General features: G+C 42.4%; 1 protein-coding gene across 5 annotated transcripts; it reads right to left on the bottom strand.

Moving 5' to 3' along the window:
* Positions 1-692: 692 nt before the first annotated feature.
* LOC139563321 (protein GOLM2-like) lies at positions 693-19,699 on the bottom strand. Of its 5 annotated transcripts, none has more exons than XM_071381935.1 (10): positions 18,225-19,699; positions 7,118-7,172; positions 6,683-6,785; positions 6,404-6,494; positions 6,034-6,139; positions 5,837-5,920; positions 5,434-5,730; positions 4,076-4,222; positions 3,068-3,235; positions 693-2,200 (listed from the first exon to the last, which is right to left on the bottom strand). In XM_071381935.1, the coding sequence occupies exons 1-10, from the start codon at positions 18,549-18,551 to the stop codon at positions 2,124-2,126; spliced, it is 1,455 nt and encodes a 484-aa protein (XP_071238036.1). In that variant the 5' UTR covers positions 18,552-19,699; the 3' UTR covers positions 693-2,123. The 5 variants fall into 5 exon arrangements, with proteins under 5 accessions (XP_071238036.1, XP_071238038.1, XP_071238037.1 ...); XM_071381937.1 differs by having other exon boundaries at positions 3,149-3,235; XM_071381936.1 differs by having other exon boundaries at positions 5,837-5,917.
* Positions 19,700-21,691: the final 1,992 nt, after the last annotated feature.

The raw sequence follows: 21,691 nt of genomic DNA, 5'->3' as shown, positions 1-21,691 counted from the left end.
TAATAACGCTTACGAATGTTGAGAAAAAAGAGCGAGTAAAATGTAAAATACTAGAAATGTTACGGTGGCTTTATGGGCATTTGAACTGCATCAAGATAATCTGGTGATATGGATTTTATTACAACAGAGAGGCTTCTGGTAACACTAACAGAGTATACATTCAGTAAACAAAACATTACGCACACCTTCTCTTTCCATAACAGACTGACCAGGTGAAAGCTATGATCCCGTATTGATTTCACTTGAAGTTAAATCCACTTCAATCACGGTAGATGAATGGGAGGAGACAATGTTTAATAATCCTTCTTTAACCTGAGACATGGATTGTGTATGCGTGCCATTCAGTGGGTGAATGGGCAAGGCAAAAACATTTAAGTGACTTTGAACAGGATATGCTAGTAGGTGCCAGGCGCAACAGTTTGTGTCAAGAACGGCAACGCTGCTGGGTTTTTCACACTCAACAGTTTACCGTGTGTATCAAGAATGGTCCACCACACCCAAAGGACATCCAACCAACTTGACACAACTGTGGGAAACATGGAGTCAACATGGGCCAGCATCCCTGCCAGAATCACATGCAGTTTTCCCATTGCCAGTCACATTTTCAGGTAAAGTACAGTTCACATGCACATTCCCAAGAGGTTACAGAAAACAAAATATATATTTTTAACAAAATCATGGAGCAAAAGGCATTCAGGGGCAAACAGAAACAATCGTTTAATTACTTGCATCAATAATGACCACTTAAGAATGACTTATTCTTCAGTATGAAATGATAAATGAATTACCCAAAATCACAGTGATACCAACAATTTTTAATAATCCCCAGCAGATTAGTAACATGGAATTTGAGGGAAAGCTTAGCTCGGAACAGACTGACTCCACAGTTTATCCATTAGCATCTAAATTGCACAGTTGTAACAATTAACTACCCAAATATCTTACATTATGATGATCTTGAAAAACCAAACATCAGCAGCGTACATTCAATATGCCGACCTTCCATATGAAAATCACCAATTTTTAAAACACACAAAACTGATTTTATGCTTATTATTCAAAAGGAAGAATAGTCCCAAGTCCTACAGTTAAAATAGAAACTGTTCAAATATGTACATCTATGCCTACTGTAGTCCATTCATAACAGCAGGACAGATGTGCATTTAGTCTTCCACAGGATTCCTAATTATTACCTGGTCTAAGTATTGCCTCCAGCTTCAAGACGTTCTTCAGGTTGATTAATAAAAATTACATGCATTAATAGCAACAGCATAATTGTAAGACAGAATGAGCACTTTGGAGAGTTATGTCTGTGACAGAAATAAGGTGAACAAATAGGTTTAAGAAGCCTTGAGAAGTCCTTGGCATAAGCGCTGCGTTGGTTGGCGCAGCTGTGTTCGAAGTGTGGGCATCCATACAAGAGTCCAACAATATGAGAATGTGCCAAAGAAACCGTCCTGTCAAATTCATTGACACAGTTTGGAGCAATAGTTCTCAGGTTTTTTCTTTATCAAGCAACAGCTGTCCCAAATCAAAGGGAAACATATTCCGTTTTAGGTAAAAGACAAGTCAAATTAAAGTTGATAATTTCAAGCAATATGCCATGCCTGCAAGTCTAGGTGACAGGGTCAGCAACAGAGTCATCCAAGACAGCGAGGTTCTGGCCCAAACTGTCTCTTCCAGACCACTTCAGTCTATTCTTGCAGCTGACAGTTCATTCAAATTAGTAAACAAAACAAAAGTATCCATAATCTGTCATGAAAAAAAACAAAAATGTACACTGTATAGCACTCTTGTACATTATATCATTGTAATCGCTAAGGAATTCTAATACCAAATAACTTATAAAACAAATAGCTGCAAGTCAACGGCTGCACAGAATGATATCATTAACTGTTTTATAGATTCAATGATACATGGTTTTAGGTCAAACTGATTCATGGAATAATAATCTGTAATCGTATCTTCAGAATAGTCCATCGCCATAAGAGATGCACCTAAAACGACTTCATGATTTCAACCAGTCCTAAGAATGACATCTGTAGCACCATTGAAACAACGTGGAGGAATAAACGCTTTTGTTAGAATGTTCTATCCCAGATCCTAGAGCAAGTTGAGAAGGTTTACAGAATGTCGATGGCTTGACGTCTCTTCCCATAGTCCACTGCCCGGTCTCCCTGCATGTCTCGATCTTCATCATCTGAAAGGAGATTGACGACAGAACAAATCAGGGAGTAGTCATCTCTCTCATCCCTAAATTACATTTGCTAGATGGGATTTCCTTTTTAAATCTAAAAGATTATCATTAGGAATGCTCCATAGAAGAGCAGCATACTGTACGTATTAGTCTGGTGCCATATTGGCCATAGAATTCCTAACACTACTTTGTTATCACAGTAGCCTATTTATCAATGGCATTTTCAATAGCAGGGACAACAATAGCTGTTATAAATGTCAAGATCAAGTGGTTAAGTGACTAAGGAATAAGAACCTACATGGAAATCTGTTCCATTAAAAGGGTAACACACAAAACACTTCACAACCTAACCCGTCATGGAGAAATGAATGACAGCCGTACAATAATGATAAGACAAGAACGCACATGCATTTAAAACTTCAAGTACTACTCAAACACAGCATCTACTAATCTACTGCAGGTGTACACAGAGATGACCAGTGGGCACAAACAGGTGGTGGAGCACAGATAGTGGGGAAGCGCACGGCTGGATGAGGCATGCAGACATTGGAGTGGAGTCACAAAGAACCATAAGTCACTGAGGTGGAGAAGTGCCCCCCCCCACCACCACATGTTGAGGTAGGGCTTTATTGTGGTATACAATGATGGGAGGCTTGCCCTCCAGCCTAAATGACCCACTGAACAGTCCTCAGGCTTAGACCCTGAGGCGCGGTTGGTTATGGATGTTCCTGAGACAGGAATGGTGGGTAACTCAGGGTGCTGTGAGCTCTGGCCGAGCTGGTGGTACTCAGTCTAATGCAGGGACAGCAGGAGTGGAGGAGGGAGAAAATGGTGATACAGCTGGACTTGAAGACCCCTGGCCTGGCTCACCTTGGACGTCTTCCTCCCCACCATCACCATCCTCTTCCTCATTGTAGGCCAGCTCGGCCTGCTTGTCCGCCTCGTACTCACCCACGTTCCCATCGTCCCCATTGTAGTCCGCCAGCTTAGAGCCGTGCTGCGGATCTACAGGGGACTCGTTCTCATCAAAGAAACGGCCTGTAGAGGCAGAGAAGGGCCCCATCAGGAAGGGAGGGAAGCAAAGAGATTGTGACAGAGTCACAAGAGAAAGGTTGGAGAGAGTATGAAAGAGAGGATGATGAAACTAAGAAACGGAGGGGATCAGATGGACTGAAGGAGGTAGTGATGGTTTGGACTGTAAAGGTATGGGAGGGAGGCATAGTGTATATGTTTAAGGGGATTTTTTGGGGGACAATAGAGTCATTGGCAATGAAGTGATATGTGTAAAGAAACTTGGGACGAAAACAGGACGAGTGTGTATGTGTGGTGCAGAGTGTGTGAAGATGAAGCAAGGAGAGGGGTAGCTGGTAGGGCAGCTGGTTGGGGTATTGTTTGGAGAGTAGGCAGCGAAGGGAGGGAGCAGAGCTGAAGCCAGGCAGGCAGCAGGAAGGAACACCCTGAGACCCTTGAAGTCAGGCGGCCTCTCCCACTGTGTGCACTCTGACATCTGGCCATCTCTTTCAGTCTGTGGCGACAGCACCTCTAATATGTATGACTTTATGAGCAGTGTTGAAGGTTTGTTAAAACCCTGATAGCTAGGGAAGGCAACCACTTATAGTAGACCTAACGCAGCCTTGAGAAAGAAAACTCTAGATAGGGCTCGGACTGTAGAATGCATTCAAAAATAGCTTACGTAATTGTAAAGGTTATGTTGTAACCTTGACACATCTGCAAGTGAGAGAAACTCTTCTTACTGGGACGCTGCAGCTAAAGGTCAGAGTAAAGACACAACCACAGTCTCCATGTGTCACAACTCCTGTGTACTGAGAGTTACTCCGTCTCCCCCGCCCATCCCCATCAGCCTTTGGAGGCACTCACTCTGTCTGTGACGCAGGGGCTCAGCAGGCTTGGGGTCTCTGGCATGCCGAGGTTCTATAGGGTTGGGCACCTGGGCGGGGTTAGGAGGCAGAGGCAGTTCTGCCCCTTTCCTCTGTACACCATCTGCTTTCATCACATTGGCAGGAGCTTAAAGGAAACATCGAAACAGAGGTAGCATCAATAATGACTTTTTCCCCCGTTAGAAATATTTCACCTGAAATTTGGTCATCCCTTTTGGGATTTTCATTTCTAATGTACAATAGGATAGAGGTTTAGGGTGCACTCTCTCCTGTAGTATGGAACGTGCTCCTTCACAGAGAGCTAGCCTACAGTCTGAAGGAGCATGTTTCAATCTCCGGGAGAAAAGGATGAATCACCTTTAAAAAGACAGAGGTTGCCAAACAGAGAGCAGAGCACTGCGCCAACGATACGTTTCCCTCCATTTTCTACACAAACAATCCATGAAAAAAAATCTGAACTGAAAACAGGAAGCCAGTATGGCTCACGTTTTATAGCAGCTAGTGTGGAGTTGGAGGCCAAGAACAGCAGGGCCTCTGCTGTACAGCCATTAAGAGCCCAGTCAGAGCAGTATTTCTCCTGTCTCATCCGGTGTGAATTTAAATATATATTTATTCTCTCTCTCCCCCTAACCTCCCCTATCTGGCCTGATGACTTCTTGCTGTCCCCAGTCCAACTGGTCATGCTGCTGCTCCAGTTTCAACTGTTCTGCCTGCGGCTATGGAACCCTGACCTGTTCACCGGATGTGCTACCTTGTCCCGGACCTGCTGTTTTAGACCCTCTCTCAACCACACCTGCTGTCTCTAACTGAATGATCAGTTATGAAAAGCCAACTGACATTTACTCCTGAGGTGCTGACCTGTTGCACCCTCTACAACCACTGTGATCATTATTATCTGACCCTGCTGGTCATCTATGAACGTTTGAACATCTTGGCCATGCTCTGTTATAATCTCCACCCGGTACAGCCAGAAGAGGACTGGCCACCCCTCATAGCCTGGTTCCTCTAGGTTCCTTTCTAGGTTTCTGCCTAGGTTTTGGCCTTTCTAGGGAGTTTTTCCTAGCCACCGTGCTTCTACATCTGCATTGCTTGCTGTTTGGGGTTTTAGGCTGGGTTTCTGTACAGCACTTTGACATCGGCTGGGGCTTTATAAATACATTTGATTGGTTGAGTATCCAGGCCATGGCCTCAGGTCTCAAACTCAATGGCAGACACACAATAACAAGTCACCACTAAAGCATTACTGCTTTAAATAAGTGGCTTTGTCCCTGGGCAGCAAAACTAATCAAGTGAACTGAAAATGCAAATATGGAGTGTGTGGAGTGTGAGTTGACATACCTCTAAGCGGTCTGTGCTGCTCTCCGAACTCATCTGCCTGGATGGCTGCCTTGTTGTCCTCATCAAAGAGGATGGGTCTGTCTGCCACCGCCTGGGGGGGCTGCTGCTGGAGGGCCCCCGCTCGTCCGTCCATCCCCAACCCTAGGACCTTGTCCTGGATCTGGAGTACAGGCCGGTCCAGAGAGAGGTCTCGACCAGCCCCCTCACCTGCCCCTGCTCCCATACCGGCACCCACCTCTCTTAACCCAGTATCAGGTATCTCTATGTGGTTCTGGGTGATGGCTGGCTTCTTCAGGGCTAGAGAGAATGAGGGGAGGAGGACAGTTCCAGTTGAAATTTCACACTAATCTTACTGCCAGAATCGTTATCAAAAGTAGAATAACCAGAGGGAATAAATACTCACCAAATTGCACATCATCTATTTTTCCCACTTCACTGTCCTCAATACCAGGCATACCAGCATCACTGCCAGGCTTTCCCAAAACTTCTATCCCAGGAGGGAGAGCGAGAAGAATGGATGGGGTGGAGGGAGAGAGAATGGGTTAGCTCTGAAACATTACAGAGGCAGAACGTGGCAATATCAGCTGGTTGTAATGTTACCTTTGAGGTCAGTGTCTCGGTGTGTGGCCACAGTTGGGTGCTCTCCTGCTGTCTCCACCTCAGTCCCTCCTTCTGCAGCTCCGACCTTCCTGCTATCCAGCACACTCTGCAGAGGGCGGGCAGGCAGGAGGGAGGGAGGGACAGAGAAAAAGACGGAGGGGAGAGATTAATATAATCACCTTTACTATTGCTGGGTAAGTAAAAAAGTCACAATGACTAAGTGCAGAGCTGCTGACATCCAGGGCAAAGGATAATCCACAGAGTGTATGATCTATGAACACCAGCAGGGGGTGGTAGACAACTTACATTACTGGGGAAGGAAAGGAAAGGCAGGGACATCATGACTAGGTGCTCTGACAGAGGGCCTCACCTTTCTCAGCTTCACCGCCTCCTCCTCCAGGGTCTTTTTAGCTTCTTCATACTCGTCCATTAGTTGTGTGATTTGACGCCCACACTGCAAGCTATCATACACACAAACAATTGGTTAGACAAAAAAAATTAAAATAAATCAGAGAGAGAAAAGCAACGATGCTCTTTTGTCAGAATTCACACCAATGGCTATATTGGTCATCATAACCTGAACTTTGCTGTGATTGAGAGCCTAGAGCAAAAACATGAAAGATGTGTTGCAAGAGTTCATTCTCTCTACCTCTCATACTCCAGCTTCCTCTCCAGGTTGGTGCTGTTCTTCTTCACCTCCCTCAGCTGGATCTCCTGCCTCATAAACTCCTGTTTCAGCTCCTTCAGCTGCTCTACACCCCCGCCCCCCCAAATAACATTATAACCTTAGGGTTCATATTCTATGAACGAATACAATTTCAACCATGTAGTGATATTAGGCTACTGCGTTAGTGTTGAACAATCGTTCAATAAAGAAACTAGGATTGACAACATTGCAAATCTGTATGCATTAGAGTCCACTTGGCACACGGGGGACTTGAGATAAGATGTTTTAACAGCATTAAGCAAACTGCTGTTACTGCTCCAGGCTCCATCTGTGGTAATACAAGCCCATACTGCTTTCTGCTAGCCTAGCCTTAAGACTCCAGAAGTGTGCCCTCTGCTGGCCAGTGTCTGCTCTTACCTTTCAGCCTCACAACCTCTGACATCTGTGTTGTGACATCACCCTGCACCTTCATCTGGAAAGGAGAGAAAAGAACATCAGTCTGAGGAAAAGTCACCAGAACGCTTTGTTACCAGAACCCTTTATGTTCATTGTTACGTTCCCCAGTTTCTGTGTTGTTGTGGGTTTGTAAGTGTGTGCATTTCAGGAAATGGCTTCCTGGATTCCTGAAGCAGCTGATTGGTTGGCCCCATCGCTGATTGGAGCTCTGACCCCCTCCCTTTCGTCAGGGAATACAGCTGTCTCGTGATTACCAACTCCTTCTCCAGCTTGATAAAAAACCAGTGTTCCTTTGTCAGAGAAAATAGCTTATTTTTATGTCCTGTTTTGGTTGTTGTGGCGGGCATTAAAAGTTTTGTTGATATTATTTTGTAGCCCTATGCCAATAGGGCTTAGGGTTTTTGGCTATTGAAATTTTTCACTTAAAGTATTCTGTTTCATTTATTCCCAGGGGGGAAGGCACCTTGGGAGTGTTTAAGCGAAAGGCCTGCGGGGATACATAACCAGTCGTATTTAATCTGTCTATGCACACTAGGTAAGACCTGGGCGGACCACCCCCTGTATTTTGGTTAGCGCGCCAGGTGGTGCTTAAGGTTAGGTAAGAAGTGGTAAGGTAGGAGAGGGGACTAACTTTGGTTCCGTCCAACCCCTTTTCCCCACATTACCGTGTTAAGGAATAATAAACCCTGTATATGGTATTTTTCTCTGCCTCTGTCGTCCTTCCTACGAAGGACCTACGATCACATACTATTTTCACTCCACGGGGAGTTGAGATGTAGCAGTGTACTGCATTCCATCCAAGAGGCGTACGTAACACTCCTCCTAATGCCAAATACAACCGGTTTAACAGGACATCTACATTATTACATGGCTGAACTAGCCTAACTGGAAAGATATCATTTTTATACTATGTTCTGATGCAATAGCATTTGAAATGTCAGCTTGGCAACAGTAGAGATGTCTAGCTGCATAAAGGTTCTGTTGAGTGAAAAGTCTGCTTGCAAAAGACACCATCTCATTCATTGCGTCTGACCAGCCGAGTGACTGGAGGACCATCTGCAGCCAGATATCGAGTCAGATTAGATGAATGAGAGATCCTAGGGGACAGCCAGGCTGAGGCAGTCAGAACAGAGCAGCAGCCTTCATTAGATCCCTTCTCCCCTTCATAATGAAGCCTGATAGAGACCTAAGCTGAACACATATGGCTCACTGTAATAGGAATATTTAAGATGAATAAGTTCACATTTAGAGTGATTGTATAAATATGCTAAACATTCTCTTTCTGTAATAGACTATTTGCATTGCCCCCTCTTTTACGCTGCTGCTACTCTAGCTATGCATAGTCACTAACTACCTACATTGACATATTACCTCGACTAACCGGTGCCCCCGCACATTGACTCTGTACCGGTACCCCCTGTATATAGTCTCGCTATTGTTATTTTACTGCTGCTCTTTAACTACTTGTATTTCTTATTTGTATTTTTTAAACTGCAATGTTGTTTAGGTGCTGGTAAGTAAGCATTTCACTGTTGTGTTCAGCGCATGTGACTTATACAATGTGAAATGGTTTCTAGTGTTCCGTTTGTGACACTGGGGTTGATGCTCTAAACTGGATGCCGTATGTTATGGATCAAACTCATATCTGTTGATAGCGATTGATGCCAGACTGGAGGACACCGATTACGATTGTATTCTGTGAAACACTGATTCTGTAGCAGCTGACCAAGTCCATGCCTTTTGTTTTGACTTCCTAATAGCTTCTCGCGTTTACAGAACCATTGGCTGCAGTTTAGGATAAAGGGCCATCTCAGAGAAGGTCAGTTAGACATTTTCTCTGCTTCTGTGTTCGAGGTGTCTCCCTGTTGCAACTTGTAATAAACTGGATTGATTTTCGATTGACTTTGTGACTGCTCTTTTGTGCATCAGGAAATTCATAATACACCCCCAGACCGCTTAGAGTGAAACCACCTTAGTCAGAACAATGCGCCATTGACACATTACACACTGACTGGCTAAGGGGTTATTCAATTAATTTTCATACATGTACAAAGAAAAAATTAAATCTCAAGTGTTTTTGTTGCCTCCACCAGAGGAGAGCGGCTGTGGCTTTGAGGTAGATTTATGGAACAGTGGGAGGGGTGCAGGCGTTTGATCTCAGGAGACTGAGGGGAGGAGGTGAATGAAATGCAGCTGGGAGAGAAACAGGAAGGAAGGCCATCCCTGGGGCACCATTTATGCATGCTTAGAGGGACAGAGAACATGAAGTGTCTACGTCTGGTATCTGTATCCATATGCACACGTTTGACAGATATTAGCCTACGTGACCACACACACCTGAGCTGTATTAATGTATACAGTTCTTTGTATTGAACATAATAGAACACAGTAAGAGGTGAGGGTGTGGCAACATTATGCTACGCCAAATAAGAGTAGGTATTTGCGGATTTATTATAAAGGCATTGTGAGCTTAATTTATGCATACATCCTGTGTTCAGTTTCATGTCTAATTGTGCAATGGTTGTTTCAAAAGGAGACAAAATCCTAATTCGTCCAGTTCGCTTTCCTTTGTCCCGTCTTTCCCCTCCCCCTACCTTGACCACAATAAAAGACGGCTCAGCGCCCAGTGTTGCCCAGTGACCTGAAGAGGGAGCCGTCATCGCAGCGCTCCTCATTGGCAGTACATGTCGCAGAGAGGGCTACTGCACATGCACAGCCTAATACTTGTTAGATGTGCCACATCACATTTGCAATACTCATTTTGAATATATCAAAGCATATCTAATTGAAAGCACTCAAGCTGTCCAAAATCCAGCACAGGCCATATAGGTCCAGTCAGGTCAGTGGCTGAGAGGCCGAAGACAGAGAGTTCTGTCCTACTGAGCCCGACTGATCCAGACAGGCCCCTGTCTGCCCTCCACCCAATTACCCCATCTCCCTTATCTGGGGTCTGACTAAGTCTCTACAGCCCAGCCAAACATATAACCACTCAGAATGAGCAAAACTGTCACCAGTGTAAGGACAGGAGATCCCAGCTGCTAGAAACACAGGCAAAGGACCATCAAACATACGAGCTTCTTAGACCTACTGTATCCTACACCCTCAATGCATGAAATGAACATCAAAAGACAAAAACATCAAACCCAGCCCGGAGAAACCAAATCGATTTGAGCATGGTGCAGACACCAAGGGGATGCCTGGCTGGGATTACCCTTCCCAGGTGGCAAGTAACCACGTGTCAAAAGAGATCCCTACTTTGTTTGCCTGCGCCCTGGCCCATATGTGCAATCCAATACTAGTCTCTCCCAAAGCAGATTCTCTCTGATAGCTCCATTGGCCCAGTCACTAAACATTTTATAGCTGTGTGGCATAGTGGCTGAAGGAACCGTTATTTATAGGCTAATGAGGGAATAGTATCCAGTCAGGCACCCCTATCTGACTGTCCCAGAGACAAACTCCTCCACCACAAATGAGATTCACGTCCCCATCAGTTGTCACTAGCCACCAATCAAATCACAGGGGTGGATTCTCCAGGGAGATCCAAGAGCTTGAATCAAATCCACACAGAGAGGGGAGGGAGGGAAAGAGGGTCTCAGAACTTTAATGAGGCAGAATGCACAGAGGAGTGTCAGTAATTACAGCATCAATGTCAGCCATTGTAGAGATAAAAGCTTCATGCTGTCACCTTCCCTGCAGAGAGAGACACTGAGTGATTCTTAGTCTCTCCACCAAATCTGCTGTGTGGAAAATAACAGTGCTCTTTCTAGGCACCCACAAAGCACACTGCAGATGTGGAGACCGAAACATTAAAGCAAAACACCTCAGACATTTACATTGTGTTGCTTCTCTATCCTTCAGCAGTACTAACATGAGAGGAGTATTGGCCTAACTAGGCTATGCTAATACAGCTTGATTACTACTACCACCACCGTAACTCAAATCCCATTCCTGATATGGTGTGTGACTGACAGTTGCTAACACTGTCCTTGGTAGTGGTGTTGACAGAGGCGTGGAACACCTGCACAGGAGGAACAGAGTAGAACAGGATGCTGGTTAGGGTTGGGCGATATTACGATAGCATCATCAATCGACGACGACATTATGATATGACAGACAGTTTATTAGTCACATGCACAGGGTCGCAGATGTAACCGCAGAGTAAAGTGAAATTCTTATGCTCTGAATGAGACATTAGCCTATTTCATTAAATATGTTAGTGTCTTCAGAAAGTATTCACACCCCTTGACTTTTTCCACATTTTGTTGTGTTATAGCCTGATTTTTAAATGGATTATATTTCGATTTTGTGTCACTGGCCTACACAACATAAAACCACTGATATTGTGACTTTTTTTTATTAATTAAAAATGAAAAGCTGAAATGTCTTGAGTCAATAACAGTTCAACCCCTTTGTTATGGCAAACCTAAATAAATTCAGGAGTAAAAAACAAGTTACATAATAACTGCCATGGACACTTGTGTGGAATAATAGTGTTTAATAGGATTTTGAAATATCTACCTCATCTCTGTACCTCACACATACAAATAATTGTAAGGCCCCTCAATCGAGTAGTGCATTTCAAACAAGGGCGGGTGAAAATATCCCTTTGCGCATGGTGAAGTGATTAATTACACTTTGGATGGTGTATCAATACACCCAGTCACAACAAAGATACAGGCGTCCTTCCTAACTCAGTTGCCGGAGAGGAAGGAAACCGCTCAGAGATTTCACCATGAGGCCAATGGTGACTTTAAAACAGTTAGAGTTTAATGGCTGTGATAGGAGAAAACTGAGGATGGATCAACAACATTGTAGTTACTCCACAATACTAACCTAAATGACAGAGTGAAAAGAAGGAAGACTGTACCGAATAAAAATATTCCAGAACAGTAAGGCACCAAAGTAAAATTGCAAAAAAATGTGTCAATTTGTTTTTACTTTAAGTAAGGAATGCAAAGTGTTATGTTTGGGGCAAATCCATCAACATCACTGAGTGCCACTTCATATTTTCAAGCATGGTTGTGGCTGCATCATGTTATCGGTACGTTTGTCATCGGCAATGACTAGGGAGTTTAAGGATCAAAAGAAACTGAATACACTTAAAAATGGCTGTCTAGCAATGATCAACAACCAACTTGACAGAGCTTGAAGAATAAATTGTGCAAATATACTACAATCCAGGTGTGCAAAGCTCTAAGAGACGTACCCAAAAAGACTCACAGTTGTAATCACTGCCAAAGGTGATCCTAACATGTACGGACTCAGGGGGTTGAATACTTATCTAATCTAGATAAGTATTCATTAATGTTAGAATTTTTATTCCACTTTGACAGTGTATTTTGTGTAGATCGTTGACAAAAAAAGGGACAATTAAATCCATTTTAATCCCACTTTATAACAACAAAAAGTGGAAAAAGTCAAGGGGAGTGAATACTTTCTGAAGACACTGTATGGGCTAAAGCACCCCATTGTGGCATCATGACTTCACATTTACTGTAAACAATGTAACTTTTGACACAAATCGGCTACTTTGACCACTTTACCAATAAATTAGACAAAATGTTATAGGGTATGACAGCTTTGTCTACTTCTCTGCTACTCAAATCTGGAACAGAAATATCTTGTAGAGATTAAACAAAACAGCTGTTTTAGTATCCGCATCAACAACTTTTTGTATATATATATATATATATATATATACATACATACATACATACATGTACTTTTTTAACAAAATGTGTTTGAGACAACTTTTCCTAACAAGTTATACACAATGTTAGAGGATATGACATCTTGGTCTACCTCTGCTATTCAAATCTGGAATCAGAACAAAAATATATTGTACATATCTAATGATACAGACGTTTTAGTATCAACAACTTGTTGTATAATTTTTTTAACTGCGGTTGACCTCTTTCCGAACTGACAAAAAGTTAGAGGGTATGAAATCTTCCTCCACTTCTCTGCTATTCAAATCTGGAAATAAGAACAGAAATTAGAGGTAGACCGATTATGATTTTTCAACGCCGATGCCGATTATTGGAGGACCCAAAAAAAGCCGATACCGATTAATAGGCCGATAGATAGATATCTGTGTAATAATGACAATAACAACAATACTGAATGAACCCTTTTATTTTAACTTAATATAATACATAAATAAAATCTATTTAGTCTCAAATATATAATGAAACATGTTTAAATAATGCAAAAACAGTGTTGGAGAATTAAGTAAAAGTGCAATATGTGCCATGTAAAAAAGCTAACGTTTAATTAAGTTCCTTGCTCAGAACATATGAAAGCTGGTGGTTCAATATTCCCAGTTAAGAAGTTTTAGGTTTTAGTTATTATAGGAATTATGACGCATCGACTATTTCTCTCTATACCATTTGTATTTCATATACCTTTGACTATTCGATGTTCTTATAGGCACTTTATTGCCAGCCTAATCTTGGGAGTTGATAGGCTTGAAGTCAGAAACAGCGCTGTGCTTCAAGCATTGCTAAGAGCTGCTCGCAAACGCAGTAAAGTGCTGTTTGAATGAATGCTTACGAGACTGCTGCTGCCTACCACCTCTCAAGTCAGACTGCTCCATCAAATCATAGACTTAATTACAATAAAAACACAGAAATACGAGCCTTTGGTCATTAATATGGTCAAATCCGGAAACTATCATTTCGAAAACAAAACGTTTATTCTTTCTGTGAAATACGGAACCATTCCGTATTTTGTCGAACGGGTGGCAACCCTAAGTCTAAATATTGCTGTTACATTGCACAACCTTCAATGTTATGTCATAATTATGTAACATTCTGGCAAATTAATTACAATCTTCGTTAGGAAGAAACACAGTTCGCGACGAGCCAGGCGGCCCAAACTGTTGCATATACCCTGACTCTGCTTGCACTGAACACAAGAGAAGTGACAATTTTCCCAGTTAATAGTGCATGCTAACATGCATTTATTTTAACTAAATATGCAGGTTTAAAAATATATACTTCTGTGTACTGATTTTAAGAAAGGCATTGATGTTTATGGTTAGGTACATTTGTGCAACGACTGCTTTTTTGCGAATGCGCTTTTGTTAAATCATCACACGTTTGGTAAAGTTGAAGTAGGCTGTGATTCGATGATCAATGCGGCGCCTGTTAAGTTATTATATGCAACGCAGGACAAGCTAGTTAACCTAGTAATATCAACCATGTGTAGTTAACTTGTGATTATGTGAAGATTGATTGTTTTTTATAAGATACGTTTAATGCTAGCTAGCAACTTACCTTGGCTCATTGCAGCCACAAGGTCCTTTTGATGCTGCACTCGCGTAACAGGTGGTCAGCCTGCCACGCAGTTTCCTCATGGATTGCAATGTAATCGGCCATAATTGGCGTCCAAAAAGGCCGATTAAGGATTGTTATGAAAACTTGAAAATCGGCACTAATTAATCAGCCATGCCGATTAGTCGGTCGACCTCTAACAAAAATATCTACTACCAATCAAGAGGTATAGCCGTTTTAGTAACAAACTAATTTAGCTAACTTTCTACTGTTGAATTAACTGCCATGAAACTTCTCAGAACATTCAAATTATAACAATGGGGGAGCACAGTCTAAGCATGAGAAAATGATTGTTTCTCAATTTGCATGCTACCGTGCTCCACATTCAAGTGCATTCTCTCAGGATGTTCTCTTAAGTACGTTCTTGTGAGGACAAGTGTGGAGAACGCATAAAACATTACATTTGAGAAGAACTCGCTGCACCTCCACTGAACCTTCTTCCAGCCAAGACAATGGCAACAATAGAAACTAAACAAGATACATACGCAAAACAAACATTTTACTTATCAGCTAGTTATATGTGAATCATAATAAATCTAGCCAGCTAGTTCAACAGGCAACATGACCTACAACTATTTTATGCAAGGTAGATGTAAAATCTTTGTAGGTAGCTAGCTAACAATTCTTCGTGGCTATCTGGCTAGCTAACAGTAGTAGCTAGCCAGTTAGCCCTATTGACTTACTATGGGCTTGCAATCTACACATACTACAGTGGGTATTGTAGGCAGGTAAACAAACCAAAATTAACACAGCATGTATTTAACGTATCAAGATAAATATATTAAAAATAGTAGTCGGGCAACATACAAGATGTGAATAAGCAACATTTCATTCCGAAGTCAGAGTGCATTTTCTCTCGCTTCAGCTCAAATAATGACCGCCATTAATTTCAAGAAATGTTGCACAATTTTTTTACGTGGTTGCGTCACCATTTGTGCATTCTTTCCGTTGAAGCTTGCGTCGATGCATGCTTAAAAATATTGTAATGACCTGACTAGATCATAAATGAACAATTGTCCAGACAGAGGCTTGAGTTTGCGAATTGACGGTTTATTAAACCAACTTTACACAGGCTACTGTTTGGGCCGTAGCACACGCCAAAGAGATGACAGATAACCCACAAGCCAATCGTGACCTTCTCTTGTGAAGCCCAGACGTAAGAGAGAGAGAACAAAGGCTGAACCTGGTCTTAACTTCCAATGCTCCACCCCCCTGCCCAACCCCCCTCCACGCCACTCCGCCAACCACCAGGATGCCCGGCATCAGAACATTCCAGGCATTCCCGTGATTGGCAGATAGCAGGTTGATTGACATGTCGGACCCCGCGAACACCGGGTACTGGTCAGTACAACACAACCACCTCCTAGCCTAACACATAACACACAGCTGTCTGTGCGGGTCGCTACAATATATACAAACGGAGTACGCATTCGAAAAGATGATTTGGACTCATACTCTGACCCTCCCGTGCTCGGAGCATGGTGGTATGCATTTTGAGAAACACCCAATGAGCAAATGTGTCTTTTGACAAATCAGCTACCTTGACCACTTTTCCCAACAACGCATCATAGATAAAAAGTTCAAGGGTATGACACCATGGTCTACTCCGATATTCAAATCTGAAATCAAAACAGCAATAACTACAACCAATCACATAATAAGCCAGTATAGTGTAGAGAACCATTGTACCATCTAAACCGCTGTGAAATACATTTATCATAACCAAAAATATTGTATTTTCAGCTGGTGTACAAAACCAAAAGAAAGACGCAGAATAACTCAATTTAAGAATGGGAACCATAGCAATAGTGCACATAGAACCGATCTACCACTTCTTAAACTTGTTTTAATGACAAATCTATAACTCATTTCTATGTGAATTTGGTCAGGGTCACCCAAAAAGTTACATATTCCAGCTTTACATTTATTTTAAACTACAACAATGCCTCCTTGTTTTCTGTACTCTATTATTACAGTTTGCATATACTGTACACATACACTGTGGTATTGTAGTAAGACAGCGGAAAAAAGTGCGGTAGGCTAGTCAGTATAGTTATTTGTGATGAAATATGGGATCTAACTGCCTCACAATCCAAAGTAATAAGGTTGATAGTGTAGTCTATCAAAACAAGACCATTTATTTGACAAAATCTAACTTTGAATATATATTTAACTGCTTGGCTTAAGTAAAACATTTTAAACTTCTTCCACAAAAACACTTGTAAAGAGTTAAAGCAAGTCCCACCAATTTTTCTTCATGGAAAATAACCATCTAGTTTATTTTTCTATTATTTTATGAGGGAAATAAAGCAATTATTAATCCATTCTGAAGACTGTAGACTGCTTCTATCCAGCCCATGATCTAGGCCTATAACCTAGCACACTATGGTAAGACAGCCCGTTCCTCATCAGACAGTCACTGCTGCTCCATCATGTGTTCGCCATACAGAGACACACAAACAAACCTGTTCTGCTACACCAGAAAGGAATATTAGAACATATTTGCCTTTGCCTGTACTTAGCTTTTTTCCAGGCTTTTAACATTATATTTTGTCATGATTCATCCAGTTGCATTCAATTTCACGACAGAGCCCAACAATTTTTTTATGGGGGGGGCGCAATAGGGGCATGTTTTATGGGTACATAATCACAATCGGACTAATGATGACATCGACCAAACCCTAACACTGGTAACATCAGAAAATGAGATCCTGATACGGGACAAAGAGTAGATTAACGCTGGGAAAAATCTGGGATTGGCTTTACACTACGACATCCCTCATGTTGAACAGAAGATTTTAACTGTTGGACACCATTAACATTCAGGAAATGAGCTGTAATTAAAATATACAACCCGGTTTGGGGATGGCTAGCCCACACAATCTGAAGAGCAAACATCCGTGTGGGTACGGCAGAATGCTAATGAAAGGTAGGCACTCCCCCTCAGCTGTTCCACACCTCCTATGCAATCTGGTGAGACACATAAGCATACATTGAGGCTGTTGGGACAGGGGGGGGGGGGGGCTGACTGTAGTAAGGGTAAAAAGAGGCTGGTCCCCAGCACTGGGCACACAGATGGGCCCTTGCAGAGGGGACCCAGCTGGGACTCATAACCCCCATGTCTGCAGGGAGGGAGACTACCTCATGTAAAATGACTAATATCTGTGCACAAATACACACCAATATACAATGTGCAAACTGCAATGCCAGGTTAGCAGGCACTATTGTGATGGGGGAAAAATTGGTTAAGCTGTTACATGATATGGCTTTTGAAATCACCTTTGAGATTCAAAGGATCTGATGGGTATCACAGCTGAAGTAGATAAACTAAAATATTGTTTATGAGTTTAACCTACATTTAAAATGACAACAAGACTCATTCCATGAATTAGGAAGTAAATAAAAAAAGGTGTCACTGTCACTTAGGTACACATCAGTACAACCTCAAACTCATCTGAGGCTTAGATGACCTAAGGCTTAGATGACAGTTAGTCCTATGGCACTGGGACAACCCACTTTCAACTGCTCAGTCTTTACCCATGTTGGTAGGTGTCACTAGGTTGACATCATTGGTTTTGCCCTCCACTGTAATACAACAATAGGATGCAGGTGCAAGGCTGCTTTCCACCTGTCAAACCTATGGCACAGTTAGTTAATAAGCCTGAGATCTGCAGGAACTATGAAGCATAAGTACTACGGATGGATGAAGTGATCTAGTATCGAGTCCTACCCACCTTTTCATCCGTACACTTTTTGATGAGAGCTTCGCGAGCTTGCAGCTTGCCCTCCAGCATGCTGTTATCTCCGTCCTTCTGATCGATATGTTTCCTGTGGGTGTCTACCTGCACCATCAGCTCCGAGTTGCGCTTCTCCAGTCGACTGCGCGCCGCGTCGGTCCGCTTCACCTGTGTCTGCACCTCCGCCAACTCGTCCAATAGGCGCCCTTGCTTGTTGGACACAGTCCAGTAGTTGAAAGACAGTATGGCAATGATCACAATCAGCGCGATCAGGATGAAGGAAGGGAGACGGCCTCCTCGTCGGTTTGCGCCAAAGCCAACCATTTCAGAATGTATTCGATAATTGATCTAGAAAACTAAAAAAGCGTATGCTTCCACTGGTTAGGTGACATGCCGTTCAATTACGGCAAAAATACAGCGACTGAGAAAGTCTATAAAGAAAGCATTTGTATCAAACGAGTTTCTTGCATTAGTTAGCTTCAGGGAATAGTTATTCACGCGTCTTCCCTCTTCCGCACAGTTGTCGCCTGTCTTGTTTGCATTCATCCAACGACGCTGTCAGTGGATGAAATGCATCTGCAGCGACGTGGCCTAAATGCAACAGCAAACGTGGACAAACACTAGCCAAGCACGCAAGTGACAAATTATTTAGCTATCTAACGAGTCCAGTGTCAAATTATCTGAGCGATTCTGGTGGGCCCTGAATCGTTTCAAGATAGAGTGTATTTATCCACCAAATCGTAAACCTACAGTAGTTAGCTAACGCGCTAACACAGATGAACCAAACTGGTTTGGCTAGTTGCTTGTACTGAAAGTGCTAGTCAGACACACTACAAAACTACTATCGTCATCCTAATGATACATCTTGATTACGGATCTTAATTATGTACATAGAAAATACTGTATTCAAACGTTAAATCTAGCTAACCTTTCTAGCGATATCCAATGCAATTCAACGTAGTCGCTACCCGTTAACTGCTAATCCAAGGAGCTACTACGCAAGATAACGATAACCCTATATAGAGGCTTTCTTTGTAGCTAGCTACTAGACCCATTGAAATAAGGTTACACGTGGTAAACGCTTATTTTACCGATAGATAACAATTTCCATTACTAGCTGGCTAGTTTGCTGTCAGATTCCTAATCCGATCAGTTTTGTTTTACCCCTGTCCCCTAAAGATAGTCCCCAGTCTCGAGCCTGTCTTGTCTGTTGATATGGTTACTTTAGCTACTTCCACCTTGGCTTGGCTGGCATATCCTCTGTTGTTGGTGCCTCTTGACTCGTGGATGCGAAACGCAAGCGACGTTGAAAACAGTGATTAGCTATATCGTTATAAAGGTTAGACAGTTAACGTTACATTGACAAATGCCTAGCTAATGTAGACACACAATACAAGCTAGTTTGTCAAACCACCCATTTCAGATTTCTGAAGTGTAGCCAAGGCGTGCAAGGTGCGTGGTTAGGTTAAAGTGACAGTACAATTATCCAATCATGACATACGTCTTGCAATAAAGAACACATTCTATTGGGTAGTTCTTGCAATTTTGGAAGCACATTGGATGAGAAAAAAATGACATGGACGGGGTTTATCCAGATCATGAGGGGGTGTTGGATTCTGATTTCTAACGCGCTGAAGTTCCGTGTTCGTAGGCAATGCAGAACACAGCGGACAGAAATATGATATGATTCAGGATCATCAAGTCAAATGTATCAAAACTGCTGGTGTCTGACTCTGGTGGAAACGTGTGTGTGTGAAGGGCCGGTTCCAGGCATAAGCGAAATAAGTGGTCAATTAAGGGGCCCCAACCAATTATATATATATATATATATATATATATAAAAAATCTGTTTATGTGACAAAACAAGCTATGTCTAGTTTAGAGAATCATTGTACCTTCTAAACCGCTGTGCAATGACTTTTCAGTTACCAAAAATAATGTATTTTCAGCTGTTTGAAGGTGTTGTACAAAACCGAAAGGAAACATGTAAATACCAAACTTAAGCACGGGACGCATAGAAATAGCGCACATAGAACAGATCTACCGCTTCTTAGACTTGCTTTCAATGTGAATGACATTGCTTTCAATGTCTATGTGGATTTCTATGTGGATTTGGTCGTCACCCAAAAAGTTACATATTGCAGCTTTAAGAATAGTAGATTGCACCAGGTGCAATTTCGAAATGGGGTTGTGCATTAGCAGTTTTTCTCTTATAATGTCAGTCACTGACTGTCACTCAATTATCCAGCTAACAATTTTTTGATTGGTATTTAGTCTAGCCAGCTATCTAAACTTGTAGTAATCATGGCCAAATACCAACCATACACATGCCCAGGGGCCCTGACCTCAAGGGGAGCCCCATTGATTTTGTTAGTCACTGTCACTCAGATATCATATAAACATGGCATAAGTAATTACAAAATGGGTAGAATTGCAGGAAATTAACTGTAAAACTGCAATGTTTTTCCCTGGCCCATGGCAGAATGTGTAGAATTGCACAAAACTTGCTGTAAAGGTACAATGCAGTGTTTTTATCTCTATCAAATTATTTCTGGGTAACAATTAAGTACCTTACTGTGATTGTTTTAAATTAAAATGATAAAAAAATTACAAAAATAGCTTCTTAGCAAAGAAAAAATTCTCAAGGAAACATTTTGATAGGACTGTCTGGGAGTGGTCTGAGTGGGGAGGAAAAAACAGAAAAACTGTTATTGGCAGAGAGGTTTGGAACTCTTTCTTATTGGTATATTTAAGAAATAAGGCACGAGGGGGATCACGTGACCCCTGAACGAGATGGCCGCATGAACTAGGAGCTCCGCACAAGTAGTTTCCAATTCCTAATCTTACCTCCACTTCAAGTTTAAACTCATTTAGCTTTAGTCAAAAAGTCATGGCGGCTACAAAAGGCGACACTACAGGTGACATTTTTACCCGGACTCGAGCACTAGCGACGGAAAAAGCCTCCAAGAAGCAGCTAGCTTCAGAAAAAGCTAGCGCCATTAGCCAGGAGCAAGAGGACCCGTTCCCCCCCGAGGCCCAACGAAGGCCAACCTCGCACTCTGTCGAAGACATCTTTTCTGAGCTGAGATCCCAACGTACAGAACTCAACACTAAACTAGATGCCATTAACGCTCAGCTCAGTGCGATAGGGGGCAAGGTGACAATCCTGGAAAATGCTTTGCCTGACATAAACAACAAGATAACCATAAACGCGGGGCGCCTGGACGAGGCAGAGGGGCGAATCCTATCCACGGAAAACTTATTGACAGACGCCATGGAAACAATAGCATATGCTAAAAAAAAAATAGAGCAGCTGGAAGAGAAAACAGAGGACCTGGAAAACAGGGGGCGAAGGAATAATTGTGTTCTATTAAATCTGGGCGAAAAAGAAGAGGGAAACATGCCACTGATCCGCTACCTGCAAGACAAACTTCCCGAGTGGCTCCACCTGTCCACCGACAGAC

The sequence above is a fragment of the Salvelinus alpinus genome, chromosome 33 (genome assembly GCF_045679555.1).
Source record: "Salvelinus alpinus chromosome 33, SLU_Salpinus.1, whole genome shotgun sequence".
Lineage (NCBI taxonomy): Eukaryota > Metazoa > Chordata > Actinopteri > Salmoniformes > Salmonidae > Salvelinus > Salvelinus alpinus.
Note: the sequence above shows the minus strand (reverse complement) of the source record. Positions and strands in the feature narration are given on the sequence as shown.

Excerpts from the sequence above, each read along its gene's own strand:
- LOC139563321 (XM_071381935.1), bottom strand. The coding sequence starts at position 18,551 with ATGGTTGGCTTTGGCGCAAACCGACGAGGAGGCCGTCTCCCTTCCTTC. Across the intron at positions 7,173-18,224 it reads AAAAGTGTACGGATGAAAAG|ATGAAGGTGCAGGGTGATGT; the intron begins GTGGGTAGGACT and ends TCTCCTTTCCAG. Across the intron at positions 6,786-7,117 it reads AGAGGTTGTGAGGCTGAAAG|AGCAGCTGAAGGAGCTGAAA; the intron begins GTAAGAGCAGAC and ends GCGGGGGTGTAG.